The sequence below is a fragment of the Hippocampus zosterae genome, chromosome 16 (assembly GCF_025434085.1).
Source record: "Hippocampus zosterae strain Florida chromosome 16, ASM2543408v3, whole genome shotgun sequence".
NCBI classification, from domain to species: domain Eukaryota; kingdom Metazoa; phylum Chordata; class Actinopteri; order Syngnathiformes; family Syngnathidae; genus Hippocampus; species Hippocampus zosterae.
The window spans coordinates 4,361,000-4,376,765 of record NC_067466.1 but is presented as its reverse complement, the minus strand read 5'-3'; the positions used below and the strand labels follow the sequence as shown (position 1 = coordinate 4,376,765).

Here is a 15,766-nt window from a genome sequence, read left to right as displayed (position 1 = left end):
ACACATTTTCTGGATTGAAATCCTGAAATTCATAAGGAATATTAATGTCTGAATGGGTTGTTTTATTCAGTAAAACATAGCTTATTAAGTACAATTTTTCCAAGTGGAATAATTCCTTTGACTTTTAGCACACTATTGCACCATAGCTGCTTTTTTAGTATAGTACCTCCTTTTGCAAAGGACTCAGATGATATTTTCTGGTAATCATGCAGCCAATTAAAGCCAAAAAGTCTATCCAAGTACACAAGTTCCAGATGGCACCCAATTGAAACTCCCCCGTTTCCCAGCTTGTGGGTCTGTATTGTTATGCAGGCTGCAAATGGAACACAGTACAGAGATGTGGGCCGGAACTAATAGGATTGGTTTTGATTCATTCGATTCCATTTTATTACCCTGGTTGGAATTCCACTCCACATCCCCTCAGGCTTCACACTTTTTAAAACAAGAAGAGGGCAAGTGTTTAATTAAACTAACAGTGATAATTTTACAGTTTACCCCCAGTGAGCCAAATGGAATCGCTGATCAGAAAAGTATGAGTCCCATTATACATTTTGAGAGTCCCAAATTTCAAATTCTGAAATGGTCTACTTATTCAATTGCATATGATAATATCACAAACAACAACAATATACAGTACATTGATAATAAGTTTATTTCTTATAAACAGATATAATTTAAATAATTCAGGCATACAAGATTAACAATGAACATCAGGAGCTGTGTACTGGAGGTTTATTCAACAAAATAAATGGATCAAAATATGTTGTACTCATATGGCATCATGAATACAACATACCACAAAAACAGTATTTTTTCCACTCTCACAAGGCAAAGATTAATTTACTGGTAATCATTAATAAAAGTAAGTCTCAATGTGGCTTGACATCTTCTTCCCAAGACGATGCATGTGTGATCTATCAATTTGACGAAAGAATCTACCACACATCATCGTTAGTTCTGCTGACAGTTTACATTAGCATTACTACACCTTGTGACGAATGTTTTATTCATAAAGTTACCATGCTACAACCAGTAAATTATAGAATAACCAAGACTGTTTCATCATATTTTTCATAGCGATTGGCCTCTAGATAATAGGTGTCGAACTCAGGTCCTGGCGGGTCACTGTCCTGCATGTTTTCCAAGTCTCCCTGTTGCAACACACCTGATTCAAATGATGAGGTTCAATGTCAGGCTTCCGCAGAGCTTGCTGATGATCTGATCATTTGAATCATGTGTGTTGCAACAGGGAGACTTGGAAAACATGCAGTACAGCAGCCCTCCAGGACCTGAGTTCGACACCCCTCCTCTAGATCTAATGACCAAATTGCCTCGCAATTGTGCCTCTCGTCGTATCTCGCTCTCGTTTTCTGTGCATACATCACAGGTGAGTTTAGTGATACGCCCTTTGGACGATTCATACAAAAAATCAGATTGGCATTCCCATTTCTTAAACGTCATAATTAGTAGACCTTTGTGTGTTTTTTCTCCGCCATCTCAAACTGTCATCCGCGCGATTCCTCAGTTTGTGGACTAAAATAGCAACATGCACACATAACGTTATCTGTTCCGCCCTGCCAACACTGAAAACAAAACAAAACGAAAGTAAATAAAAGAAACACACTCACTCACCACACCACAAACACGCATACAAGCACAGTGAAATCACTTTGATCATGGAAGAGAGATTCAATCGCGTACAGTCAACTCTTGTGCAGTGACTTTTACGGGAGACGATTTTTCTGTACCGTCAAAATGACACAACGGAAACGACACGCTACCGGTAAAGATCGTTACCGTGAAATCCTCAGGCCTGCCATAGTTTTTTTTTGTTTTGACTGAGAAATTTCCTTGCGTCCTAAAAACGCACATTATTTGGAAGTGTGCGTCCCGTGGGAAATTATGCGTTTAGGACGCGGGACGCAGAGGTAACGAGATGGCTGAAACTATTGCAAAAACTCCCTAGAACCATCTTCTAGTTCATACCTGAAATCAGTGACCGCACAGAAGCCGAATATCACATTCAGTTTTTCATAGTGTGGTGCATGTGCTCGTGAAATCTTTACTCCAAGTATCATTAACATTTACAATAAATATTGTTGTAAGAGTCAAGGACAATGTACGTGGTCAACATTTATTCTTTTCACAGGCTAATACAATCTACACCTGTGGGAAAGTAGGGACTCACTGTTACGCACATTTGCTGATATGTGTGGGGGAGCTCTGAACAAAAATAATTCTAGTTGATTTTCATGACTTCACTGACATGAAAGGTTCCCTTGTTTTCAAAAAGTATGATAAACACCACAAGCAGACATATGGAATCGTGGAGCAGACAAAACTGACTCATTCGACCGTATTTGCATGTTGAAATATGTGAACGCATAGATGAAAATACAGGCTAAATGCTACCCCCACCCCCATAATGTCACTGGGTATAAACTATTTAAAAGAATTAGGTCAATATTTTCTCTCTCTCTTTCTCTTTATATATATATATATGGGCGGCCCGGTAAGTCCAGTGGTTAGCACGTCGGCTTCACAGTGCAGAGGTACCGGGTTTGATCCCAGCTCCGGCCTCCCTGTGTGGAGTTTGCATGCTCTCCCCGGGCCTGCGTGGGTTTTCTCCGGGTGCTCCGGTTTCCTCCCACATTCCAAAAATATGCGTGGCAGGCTGATTGAACACTCTAAATTGTCCCAAGGAGTGAGTGTGAGCGTGGATGGTTGTTCGTCTATGTGTGCCCTGCGATTGGCTGGCAACCGATTCAGGGTGTCCCGCCTACTGCCCGGAGACGGCTGGGATGGGCCCCAGCACCCCCCGCGACCCTAGTGAGGATCAAGCGGTACAGAAGATGAATGAATGAATGAATATATATATATATATATATATTATATATATATAATAAATCCTCGTCTCACCCCCCCACGGGTGGTGTCCATCGCTCATTCAGCTCGGGTCCTCTACCAGAGGCCAGGAAGCTTGAGGGTTCTGCGCAGTATCCTTGCTTTTCCCAGCACTGCACATTTTTGGACTGAGATGTGCGATGTTCGACGATCCAACACATAACATGGAACGCCATAACCAGATGGCTGGCATAGTCTACCGAAACATCTGTGTGAGTATGGACTGGAAACCCCAAGGTCAAAATGGGAAACACTTCCGAAGGTGGTGGAGAATGACAGAGCGAAGATCCTGTGGGACTTCAAGATCCAGACTGACAAGATGGTAATGGCAAACCAACCATATATCGTGATCATAGATAAAGGGCAGAGGAAAGCCGTTGTAATGGATGTAGCAGTCCCAAGTGATGGAAACATCAAGAAGAAGTAACACGAGAAACTCGAGAAATACCATGGGCTCAGAGAGGAGCTGGAGAGAGCCTGGAAGATAAAGGTGACAGTCGTGCCTGTGGTGGTCGGAGCACTCGGGGCAGTGACCCCCAAACTGGATGAGTGGTTGCAACAGATCCCGGGAACAACATCGGACATCTCTGTCCAGAAATGTGCAGTGCTGGGAACAGCAAGGATACTGCGCAGAACCCTCAAGCTTCTTGGCCTCTGGTAGAGGACCGGAGCTAAATGAGGGACGGACACCACCCGATCGGGGGTGAGATGAGGAATTTTTTTATACACTGTAGATATATATATATATATATATATATATATATATATATATATATATATATATATATGATATGCACCAATTTGGATATTTCTGAAGTGTACTGCACTGCACAATCAATTAAGCCTCTGTGTAAATTAACTTGAGTGAGCCAAGTCATTCATGCGAGGTGCAAAAATTAAAAGGATAATGAACTATTGTTCCCCTGAATGAGTGTTAAGAAAAAAAATGTTGTTTTGTGAGACAACTAGAGACACTGCATTATGTCCCTTCGTCGCTGGCAGGTTGCCTGTCATTATGCTGTTAGGTCTTAACAAAGACAAAGTCATCGAGAAGCTGTAGCATCCATTGACGAAAAAAGAGATTGGTTCACTTCTCCTGTCCCATGGAAATCCATTTCAATTCCAAGCGGCGACTCTCGGTTCCAAATGTGCATCGGCGCTCTGGCGCCAACGCTCCTCTCTCCTCATCCTTCATGCGAGGTGCAAAAATTTATGCTTTTAATTCATGCGAGGTGCAAAAATTAAAAGGATAATGAACTATTGTTCCCCTGAATGAGTGTTAAGAAAAAAAATGTTGTTTTGTGAGACAACTAGAGACACTGCATTATGTCCCTTCGTCGCTGGCAGGTTGCCTGTCATTATGCTGTTAGGTCTTAACAAAGACAAAGTCATCGAGAAGCTGTAGCATCCATTGACGAAAAAAGAGATTGGTTCACTTCTCCTGTCCCATGGAAATCCATTTCAATTCCAAGCGGCGACTCTCGGTTCCAAATGTGCATCGGCGCTCTGGCGCCAACGCTCCTCTCTCCTCATCCTCAACTTCAGCAGCCATCCATCCAGCCGCACCAATGCCGACTGTCCAACAACGCCGACATATCCACTGAACAAAACGGGGTCGTGAAAAATGCTACCCATTACAGGCGCAAAAAACACAAGCGCCCCAGGTCTGTCCAGCACCGACAGTCAATGGCGCCGACATTTCCTCCCAATCAAAATCTGTGGTGGTACAGGTGTGCTGCCGAGAAGGCACAACCACCAAGCACAGATACTTCTCCTTTGACGAATGTCGTGGCCAAAAAACGCTGAAAACAGTCCATATCAGGTCCACATGTTATGTGTTGTGTTTATTATTTTACTTTGTTAACTGTTTTGTTAAGCGCTTTGTTACAGCTGCCGCTGTTGTGAAAGTGCTATATAAATCAGCATGGGTTGTATTTTATTGTATTATTGCAAATTTTGTTTCCTTTTAATGTTGAAGTTTCAAGTCAAATAAAAAGGACAGAGGGCGGACCGGTAGTCCAGTGGTTAGCACGTCAGCTTCACAGTGCAGAGGTACCGGGTTCGATTCCAGCTCCGGCCTCCCAGTGTGGATTTTGCATGTTCTCCCCGGGCCTTCATGGGTTTTCTCCGGGTGCTCCGGTTTCCTCCCACATTCCAAAAACATGCATGGCAGGCTGATTGGGCGCTCTAAATGACCGTATTTTCACGACCATTCGCCGCACCGTATGGTTGGGCGCAGTCTCATTAATGGCTGCTATTTCTGTATTTTACACATAGACAAAACGCACTGCATCATTGGGCGCAGGTTTAAAGTGGTAAAACATACACCAGCTTAAACATACGGCATGCATGCGCGCACGCTAAAAACATGTTAGCTTGAAGCATGCCAAGACATACAGATACAAGCTAAAAATACGTTTTTAAAAAGGCAACAAAAGCAGAACTTAGTTCGGGTGTATTTTATTTAGCCATCGTACAATGTTCTCACGTTTTTCGATCAATCATCACCCAGAAATCCATCAAAGTCCTCATCCTCTGTATCAGAAGCAGAGGACTGCACATCCCAGTTGTCATTGAACGCATCCCATGCTAAAGTGTGAGTTGCTCCACATTGCCGAGCGGAAAGAAGGAGCAGCAACAGCAAAGTCAATATTTCTCTCGTGTGAAGCTTTCCCACGTTTGAAAGTAAAGAATAGAGCGAAACATGGTGGCAGCGCATGTGTGTGTCGAAAGAATTGAACAATTGTGCAAGTACCGTAATGTATCAAAAACGCCGCGTTCCCTCTCGTTGTCAGAGTCACTCTCATTGCCATGTGGCTCCACAGAAATGATGCCGGCTTTGCCAAAAACTCGAACAACAGTGCAAGCAGACACGTTCGTCCAAGCAGCCACAATCCATTTGCAAATTGTGGCTAACTCGCCCAGCGCTGCCTCTCACTCTTTCTAAAGTTGTGTTTGCCATTGATCATCCATTGTTCCCATGCCGTTCGCAACTTTACTTTGAACGCCCGGTCGCAACTTTACTTTGAACGCCCGGTTGATGCCGATGTCCAGCGGTTGGAGTTCTTAAGTCAAGCCTCCGGGAATAACGGCAAGCTCAGAGTTCATTTGCTCGACTTGGTTTTTCACCGCTGCTGTGAGATGGGCCTGCATGCCAAAAGCATAACCGATGGCTTGAAGTTTGAACTGAGCTTCGTAGGCGTGTCTCTTTGTAGAATTTATTTTCGGGGGTTCTTAAAAACCAAAACCGAAGTTGTTTTGCAACAAAGCACATTGCCACACTCTATACAGGTATTGGTACCTGCTTGGGGCGACCCTTTAGCGTCCACTTACACGCCCACCCTTCAGCCATTGGTGGACTGCTCCCCCGCCTTTCCTCTCTCACATCTGCCTTCTCTCTCTCTCTCTCTCTCTCTCTCTCTCCCTCTCCATATATGTATATATACACGCCCACCCTTCCCTGATTGGCCGACTTCTTTGCTGCATGCCTGTCCAGTCACTTTCGCCTTTTCTCTATATAAACAGCGTATCGGCTGTCGGTCAGATTTTGGAACTCAGCGCATACACAAGACGCTCTGCATCATAAGACGTCCAGTCCATTTTAGAGAAAATTAAAGACTTTTAATGGCGCCTTATAGTCGTGAAAATACTGTATCCCTCGGTGTGAGTGTGGGCGTGGATGGTTGTTCGTCTCTGTGTGCCCTGCGATTGGCTGGCAACTGATTCAGGGTGTCCCCCGACTACTGCCCGAAGACGGCTGGGATAGGCTCCAGCACCCCCCGCGACGCCAGTGAGGATCAAGCGGTTCGGAAAATGAATGGATGGATAAGGACAAACAGCTCAGTAAAAAAACAAAACAAAAAAAAAACACCTGTACTTTCACATGGGAGTTTAAATAAATTACAGGCACGGCATGCAATGGGGGTTAAAAACGGTAAGAAAACATGACATCTTAAAACTGAAAACACACAAATTAAGTAAAACATTAGGCAACCAAAAACATTTCACAAAAAAACAGTGTCTCAATTTGCATTCACCTATTAGTGATGCTCTAGATGCACCCAATAGGAAAGTATTTAGAGAGTCAACTTGGACCACGATGGATAAACAATCTATAAGACATTGGCCATGGGAAAGTTTCTCCTGTTGTTTTGGTTCCACAGTCTGTGAAGAAGAAGGCCTCTTGCTGGCTTCTTTTCTTCTGAGTTGTTGAGATTGGCAATGTGATCCAGTGCCAACTCCTTCTAATGTGTTCTCAAAGCTTTAGCATAGACAGGCTCCAAGAAATGAAAGGGGAGCAACATGAACAGCCCGCTGAGAAAGATCACACTCACTATAGCCAGCAGCACATAGCGAGCGATAAATAAAGTGTCCACTATCTGTGGAGGAGGAAAAAAGAACAAAGAATTTGCTTAGTGTTGTCAGTTCTTAAGAGTTTTTCCAATATATTGTATGTAGTTGAGAGAGAAGCCAACATTTCAATTAAAAATTTGAAGTACTGGTCCTTTGAATTTCAGATTCTATCACATTTTGCCGCTAGATGTCAGTAGAGAGCCTTCACGAAACAGAACCAGAAACAATCATGCAAGGTAGACATTTTGGATTTCACAAAAACTAAAGAAAAAGTGGGATGCAAATAGTTGTTACGAGGTCAGTAGCAATGATTACAAACCTGTCAAATAAATGGCAGGGATTCCTTTTTGCTAAATATTTCTTTAAAATGTACAATGTAAATAAAAATAATGACATTTATTTCTGCTCTGAGTGCACATTTCATTTGCGTAAGATGAGGGTGAATGTCCAAAGAATAAGAAAAGCTACCAAATGTGAGCAGGCCAGGACAGGGGCTCTGGTTTTTTTTTGTAGGTAGCAGCTTGCTTGGAGGATTTGGTTGGTTTACTGGCACTACCCAGACGCTACATGGGGGAGTGTTTGTTCTGTGTTACTGTTGGACAAAGACAAAGCATAGCAGGCCTTCGTGGCAAGCGTGTAAACAGAGTATACAAATGCAAATGTAGAAATCCAAAGGTAAGCCCTTCTATTAGAGCTGACATTCGGTTTTGGTACAGGTTGGGTATCTACCAATGCTTTCAATATTATTTGTGTTTCTGATCTCTGTTCAATCTGTGTGAATGTGAAATCAGTCATCATGATCCGTATCTCAGGTGTATGTATGACTGACCGGTGATTAGGCTACGCTGTATGGCACCACTTGCATTAATTCTGTGGGAGATAAACCGCAACAACAAATTCCATGACTTGGCATGAACGTGGCGTTACAGGTTATATCTAGGAGCATGCACGTAAGCAGCGCTTTGAAACATCAACCGGATGCATAACTCATGCGAGACTGGCGCTTTGTTTCATTCATAAGGTCCATGAATTGAAGTGTGTCCTCCTCAGTGACTCACATGGAATGTTGATTCGTGATGAAAGAGCGTAGAGTTGGATATTTAATGAAAGGTTATGAAAATATATTAGATGTGAGGGCGAACTGTAGATTCTGTGGTTATGTTTGTAATTTATCATTTTTTTACAAACGCACACTGCAGATTGTGTTGGCATCACATACAGTACATATTTTGATTTAGTGTGGTTGCCATTGTTAGCGATCACAGATGGCCAACTGTCTAACGCCTGCACGCCTCACATTGCACATGGGTCACAGATCGTTTGACACACCGTCTGCATATCATAAACTTTACTTCCACCATAAATGTCCACTTAATGCTGTATTTGGAACGGAGCGTTGCCGCTTGGAATTTTAGTCCATCTAAAACTGACAGAAGTGAACCATTTTCCTTTATCATCAATGGACGCTACAGCTCCTGGTTTAGTTTCAAATTTAGCTTGTAGCGGACATGTGGAATTGCGCATGACGTCTCTGATCCACTGGTGAAAGGAGACTTATGCTCTCCTTTCTTCTATAACTGCTTCAAACAACATGGCATATGCAGGAATAGTTGTTACGCTTGTATGACTGCCCATGTTTTGTGTTATGTGTTCCACTTGTCACGTTGCGTGGTGGTGGTGGACCCCAAAAAGCAGGCAGGAGGGAGGAGCAGGGTGTACTTGAAGAAGTGTATTGATAAAACACAGAGAAAACAAAATCACAAAACAATCATAGTTCAAAGTAGCAAACAAAAATAGCAACTGAAGCTAAAACAGAACCGTGACCAAAACATGACCGAAACAAACCTGACAGCAGCAAAGGAACAGCAAACAAACGAACATGGCAGTAGCAAAGAGCAAACAGCAATAATGACCCGACAATAAGTGGTCGGGCTGGGAGTCATTTTAAAGCACTAATTACCTAATGACCAGCAGGTGTGCAGCTGCAGGGGGAGCCCTACAGTGCCACCTGTTGGTCCCAAACCGAATCATAACAGTTCGTCATCATGACATCGCTCACCCCCTCTCCACCAGGGTCGGACATCCTTAACAAATAACCATCAATAACGTTCTTCTTACCCTGGCAATGCTCAATGGTGAACTGGTATGGCTGAAGGGCAAGACCCCACCGCAGTATCCTGGCATTTTGGTGTTGCACGGAGTGCATCCACTTCAGAGCGCAATAGTCAGTCTGCAATCGGAATTCTCTTCCAAGGAGGTAGTAACGAAGAGAGTCCACATCCCATTTGATGGCTAGAGCTTCCTTCTCAATGGTCGAGTATTTCTTCTCACTTTTCCTACCCAGGAACAGGATGGGTCTCTCCTCACCAACACTACCTTGCACCAGCACCGCACCAAGGCCAACATCTGAAGCATCCACTTGCACGGGAAACTCCTTGGAAAAATCTGGACTCTGCAATACAGGAACAGGATGGGTCTCTCCTCACCAACACTACCTTGCACCAGCACCGCACCAAGGCCAACATCTGAAGCATCCACTTGCACGGGAAACTCCTTGGAAAAATCTGGACTCTGCAATACAGGAGCTTGACAGATGAAAAACTTTAAGGCCTTAAAAGCTCGTTCTCAGTCTACCGTCCACGGTAGAGGAGATTTAACGTTCTTTGTGAGATCTGTTAAGGGAGCTGATAATGTGGCAAAATGTGGAATAAACCTCCTATACCAACCAATCAGTCCAAGAAACGATCTCAGTTGCTTCTTGGTCTGGGGAATTGGTATTTTCTCCCCCACCACCTTGCTATGTGACAGACTGACCCAACCACATGGACCCCGCAGGTACTAACGACTGGTCCCTATTCCACCATGTGCCTGGCAGAGCACGTCTGTGGGCGACACCCTTTTCCCCTTCAGGCAGCGCTGGGGATGCGGCTGTCCCATGTCCCCCCTTCAGGCAGCGCGGGTGATGCGGCTGTCCCATGTCCCCCCTTCAGGCAGCGCGGGTGATGCGGCTGTCCCATGTTCCCCCTTCAGGCAGTGCTGGTGATGCGGCTGTCCACGTTTTCGTCTCGTCAAGCCGCGTCGATGGTGGGCCGAGCCCCGTCCGCGTCCACGTTGAGCCGAGGATCGTCACGTCTTTATTTGAGTTGAGTCACATTCACGTCCACAAAAAGCCGCTTTTGTTCCTGTTCTCCGGCGAGGCGAAAGTCGCCGTCGCTTTTAGTTCCCGTTCCCTGGTGAGGCAAGCCTTCTGAACAACTTTGGGACATCTGGGATCCGTCCCTTGAGGGAGGGGTACTGTCATGATTCGGTTTGGGACCAACAGGTGGCACTGTAGGGCTCCCCCTGCAGTTGAACACCTGTTGGTCATTAGGTAATTAGTGCTTAAAAAGGACTCCCAGCCCGACCACTCATCGTCGGCTCATTGTTGCTGTTTGCTCTTGGCTTCTGTCATGTTTGTTTCAGTCATGTTTAGTTCATCGTTATATTTTAGCTTCTGTCATGTTTTGGTCATGTTTTTGTTATTGAGAGTTTCTGCCATGGTGTTTGTTACTTTGGATTCGTTTTGTTTTCATGACTTTGTTTTGGATTTAGTTTCCTGTGTTTTATCAATACATTTCTTTAAATACACCCTGCTCCTCCCTCCTGCCTCCTTTTTGGGGTCCACCACCACCTTGCTACGTGACACCGCTACATTTTGTTATTTTATGTTAACTGTTCTGCGCTTTGTTACAGCTGCAGCTGTTGTGAAAGTGCTATATAAATAAAGATATATTGTATTTTTGTCCATAACAGTCCGGATGGTTCTTTTCCTCTTTGACCCGAGGACATGACGTCCGCAATTTGTAAAAACAATTTCAAAGTTGGGCGGCAGGGTGGTTGACTGGTTCACATTTCTAGCTCGCAGTGCAGAGGTCATGAGTTTGATTCCAGACTACAGCATTCCTGTTTGCATGTACTCGACGAGCCTGCATGGGATTTCTCTAGGTACTCCTGTTTCCTCCCACATTCCAAAAACATTCACGGTGGGTTTATTTATGACTCTGAATTGTCCCGAGGTGTGATTGTGTGAATGGTTGTTGTTTATCTGTGTGCCTTGTGATTGGCTGGCAACCACTTGGTGGACCCTGATGACTGAGTCAGCTGAGGTAGGCTGCAGCATGTCCATGACCCTCGTGAGGATAAAGCAGTTCAGAGAAAGATAATTTGAAATGTGGACCACAGAACACTTTTTCACCTTGCATCAGTCCATCGCAGATGAGCTCAGGGCCAGAGAACCCAGCAGTGTTTCTGGGTGATGTTCATAAATGTTTTTTACTTTGCATAGCAGTTTTAAGTCAAGTCAAGTCAAGTCAACAGTATTTATAGAGCACTTTCAAACAGCCATCGCTGCATACAAAGTGCTGTACATGGAGCGATTTAACATACACAATAAACAGTAAGACGAAATGGTAATAAAGGCGGTAGTTTTAAGTTGCACTTATGAGATGTAATGTCAAACTTTATTTACTGACATTGGTTTCCTGAAATTTTCTTGAGCCAACGTGGTTCTCTCCTTTACACATTGATGGAGGTTTTTCAGTGCCTGAGGGTTTGAAGGTCTTGGACATTCAATGGTGGTTTTCAACCTTGCCACTTTCATGCGGTGATTTCTCCAGATTGTCTTCACCTTTCAATAATGTGATCGACCATAGATGAGGAAATCACTAAGTCCCTTGCATTTGTACAATGAGGAACATTGTTCTTAAACGGTTTGAGTATTTTCTCATGTAGTTCTTCACAAAGATAACCCTTTTTGGAATGTGGGAGGAAACCGGAGTACCTGTAGAAAACCCACACAGGCACGGGGAGGCCGGGGCCGGATTCAAACGCATGGCCTCTGCACTATGAGGCAGACGCGCTAACTACTTGTCCGCTGTGACGCTGTTTTGAAAACAAATGTTCACAAATTCAATTTTGGCCATGAGTATAATATATTTCCATTAAGGTAAAAAATTGAAACAGTAGCCGTTTTTCTATTTGGGGTTTATATTTTCATATCCAATTCCAGGTGAGTGAGTCAGTGCATGAGCACTCATGAACCTCATCACACTTTTACCGCCAAAAGACACTCAGCAGTATCTTCTGGCCACAAGGTTTTTAAAAGCACGCTTCCACTTTTTAAGTCATATTGGAGAAAACTTGTCATGTGTTCGATTCCAGGCCCCAGCCTTCTTGTGTGGAGTTTGCATGTTATCCCCGTGTCTGTGTGGGTTTTCTTGGGGTACTCTGGTTTTCTCCCTCATTCCAAAAACATGCATGACACTATAATGGAAAACTCTCAATTCTCCTGAGGTGTGATTGTGATGAGCGTGAATGGTTGTTCGTCTGTGTGTGCCCTGCGATTGGCTGGCAACCTGTTCAGGGTGTACCCAACCTACCTCCCAAAGACAGCTGGCATAGCCTCCAGCACACTTGTGAGGATAAAGCAGTTCAAATCATGGATGGATGTGTTAACGCTTAATGAATTCGATACTTTTAAATGTTCAACTCAGATTACAACCTGCGAAGTAAATTAAAATCTGAGAAAGATATTTGTGATCAATTCAGAGAATATCACTTTTAATCAGCTCTGGAGTTATGAAATGGTACACTACAAATAGGTTTATTCCAAGTGCCAACATTTTCTGAGCAGAGTAAATGTGATTTAGATGGCATGTGTAAATGGAAGTTTGTTTCAAATCAGTGTAGGCCTTCACCTCTCTCTCTTTGAAAGAAGATGGGGTTGTTGCGCTTCGAGGGAAAAACACGAGTGCCAGGGTAATGATGAGAGCCAACAGGAAAACCGGGATCACGCCGAGCCTGGAAAAAAAAAAATCACAAACGTACATTAAGGGCAATATCACAACTGTTGTGTTTTTCATACTATAAATATGGCTAATTGTACCTTTTGGCTCTTAATCTGATTTTGAATTTGATTTAGTTGTTTTTTTAACCATGCAAATAGCAAATTAAGAGCAATCTGACTTTGACTTTGATAAATACCCAAGAAGAAATTACATTATATTTGGTATGACATAAATATACAGTATGTAGCAAAGGGTTTCTCAACAGTGAAACCAATAGAAATTACAGCTTTCTATTGTAACTTAACATCCCTTCAAGTAACTTCAACTTGAATGTTGTTTAACAGTGATATTAGGGCGTACTTCATAGCTGCCTAATACTGTATACTGCATCGTGCATTTTTCACCAAGTACAATGAACCTTAATCAGGGATAGGGTTATGACCATCACTTTTAGCTAACTTTGGCAAACTGGAAGAGTAGCTGTGTGAGTTTGATGACAGAATGATTAAAGCCTTTGAATGGTTGATGGGTAGACTAAAACAAAGTCAAAAAATTCTACCATCAGAAGAAAATACATTGAAAGGGATAATTGTTTTAGTTACTCGTGGACTGCTTGGTTGTACCAGTTGACCATACTTTATCCGGTGTGCACTTTGGGTTAATGAAGAGTGTGGTTAGTGAAGCGTGTTTGTATATAATGTCTCTGTAGTTTATGGACCATGAAATGAATGACCTTTGTGAAGAATGAAGGCCTCCTCGTTGGTTTTGGTCTTGTATTTTGAACAATGCCAAACAATAATGAATTAAAAGGGCACATAGGCTTGTAAAACACTACTTTAAAATTGTGGTTTTCCTCATCTTTTAGCCAGAAGTTGTCTTCCTTGCATTCAGGCCGGTGTGTATTGTATGTAGTGTCTGTGTGTTAGTGCTCTTACATCAGTGATCCTGTTGCTCTTTGCATAGTCAACCCAAGCAGGAGAGCCACTATTAAAACAGCAGCAATGATGAAAACGCCTTGACCTACCACGGAGGATGAACTTTCCATTTTTGCTAAGTTTGAAAAGCTACTTTTCGAACGAAGCTGTAATCTAAGAACGTAAATATGTATAATCGTGGACTTCTTAAGTGATTATGATATTGACACAACCTCCCAGTCCTGAACATAAAAGCCATTGAATCGTGGTGCATACGTAAGGAGTGGCGTAACGTTACTTTTAGTTTGTATTCCGATTGAAGAAACAGACCTTTATGGAACCCCCAAATAATTTTAAGTATATTCACCGAGACAAATTTTGCCTTCACGTAAACTACTTGAGGGACATTGAATAAAAACAGACGATTTTATGCTAAGATAGGCCAGGGCGTACTGATAATCACTCATTAACAATACGATCATGTACAACACACACACGCCCTATCAGCGTGAATTTGATCAGTTTTGTTTCGAACGCTAGTCACGAATGTACAACATGAAATATCAGATCAGAGATCACGCATTTGTGTTTCTTAGGCTGTTTAATGAGCAGTGTAAGGACGGGATTCATTTGAAAAGGTATCCAAGATAACGTAAGGCTCAAGATTTTATAAACACGCAATTATTGTGGTTTGCGCGAGTGTGACGTCTACGGATATATTACTCACTTTGACGATCCGTATGCCCTCAGAAGCATCATCCAGAGCACAAAAGTCACAATCCAAACTGCAGTGATGACGAAAACGCCCGTGCCGACTCCCAAGACTGTAGTAGCCATTTGATGGTGGTTTGTCGGACAACTCCGGCTTCACGATTGAAGGTTGTTGCGGATGTTTTTAAAACTGTTAGCTGTACCTGCTTAGCTTTACGTACAAATTGCGGCTTGCATAACGCTGGCGGCTGTACAATAGCATTACAGTGCTTTCCATCGTGCTGTCTTGATTATACAAAAGTACCTTATTCATGCCAATTTGCAGATTAATTTAGTGTAAATACAAAATACACAACTGTATGGCTGAATTTTAATTCCTTCCCGACGCGTCCATCCGTCCAACGCTTCCTGGTAACAGCAAACTTAAAGTTAATTGGTTAGCTGAAATCTGGACCGGCCAATCGAACGTATTGTTGCTCAAACATTTGAGCCTTGTGGGGATTTGGGAAATTGCAGAGCCGGTTTTCGGTTCTGGTACTTGTTACCCCGTTTCGTCAAATAAGAGGATATGGTTACCATTTGGTCGTCCAACGGGTATTCTTTTTCCGTTAAAGTGTCATGTGCGCACACACACACGCACGCACGCACGCACACACACACACACGCACACGCACACACTCTATCCATTTGTGTATCAAATGTAAAAAAGTAAAGTTGTCAACAAAAATGACTCAGGGTCAGAATACAGAAATCACTGCAGAGTAAGCATTTCCTAGTATTGTTCGAGTGACAACAGGCTCACCCGAACCCATATGCCGTATGTCCCAAGTACAGAATAGTAGTGTTCTAATTTTAAGACATGTCGAATTTGCAGACAGCCGATAGAGGGCGGGCCTGATCCGCCTTCAAAATGTGATTTTGCGAAGCACTCAGATTTTTCTTTTCAATGGAAATGAAGAAATAGGTTGCACTTCCCACCCCTTTCGAACATGTACAGGTATGTGGAATTGTGCTGTTTTTCTTTCTACATGTCTTTTTTTTCCATGTTGTACAATTAGT

The 15,766-nt window shown here is 43.2% G+C and overlaps 2 protein-coding genes across 2 annotated transcripts in view; both read right to left on the bottom strand.

Moving 5' to 3' along the window:
• LOC127587804 (uncharacterized) overlaps positions 1-15,766 on the bottom strand; it is a 265,695-nt gene that overhangs the window by 141,431 nt on the left and 108,498 nt on the right. The window lies entirely within an intron of this gene.
• tmem218 (transmembrane protein 218) lies at positions 4,908-15,278 on the bottom strand. Its single transcript, XM_052047668.1, has 6 exons — positions 14,724-15,278; positions 12,993-13,095; positions 11,756-11,923; positions 9,760-9,828; positions 9,317-9,709; positions 4,908-7,283 (listed from the first exon to the last, which is right to left on the bottom strand). The coding sequence occupies exons 1-6, from the start codon at positions 14,831-14,833 to the stop codon at positions 7,149-7,151; spliced, it is 978 nt and encodes a 325-aa protein (XP_051903628.1). The 5' UTR covers positions 14,834-15,278; the 3' UTR covers positions 4,908-7,148.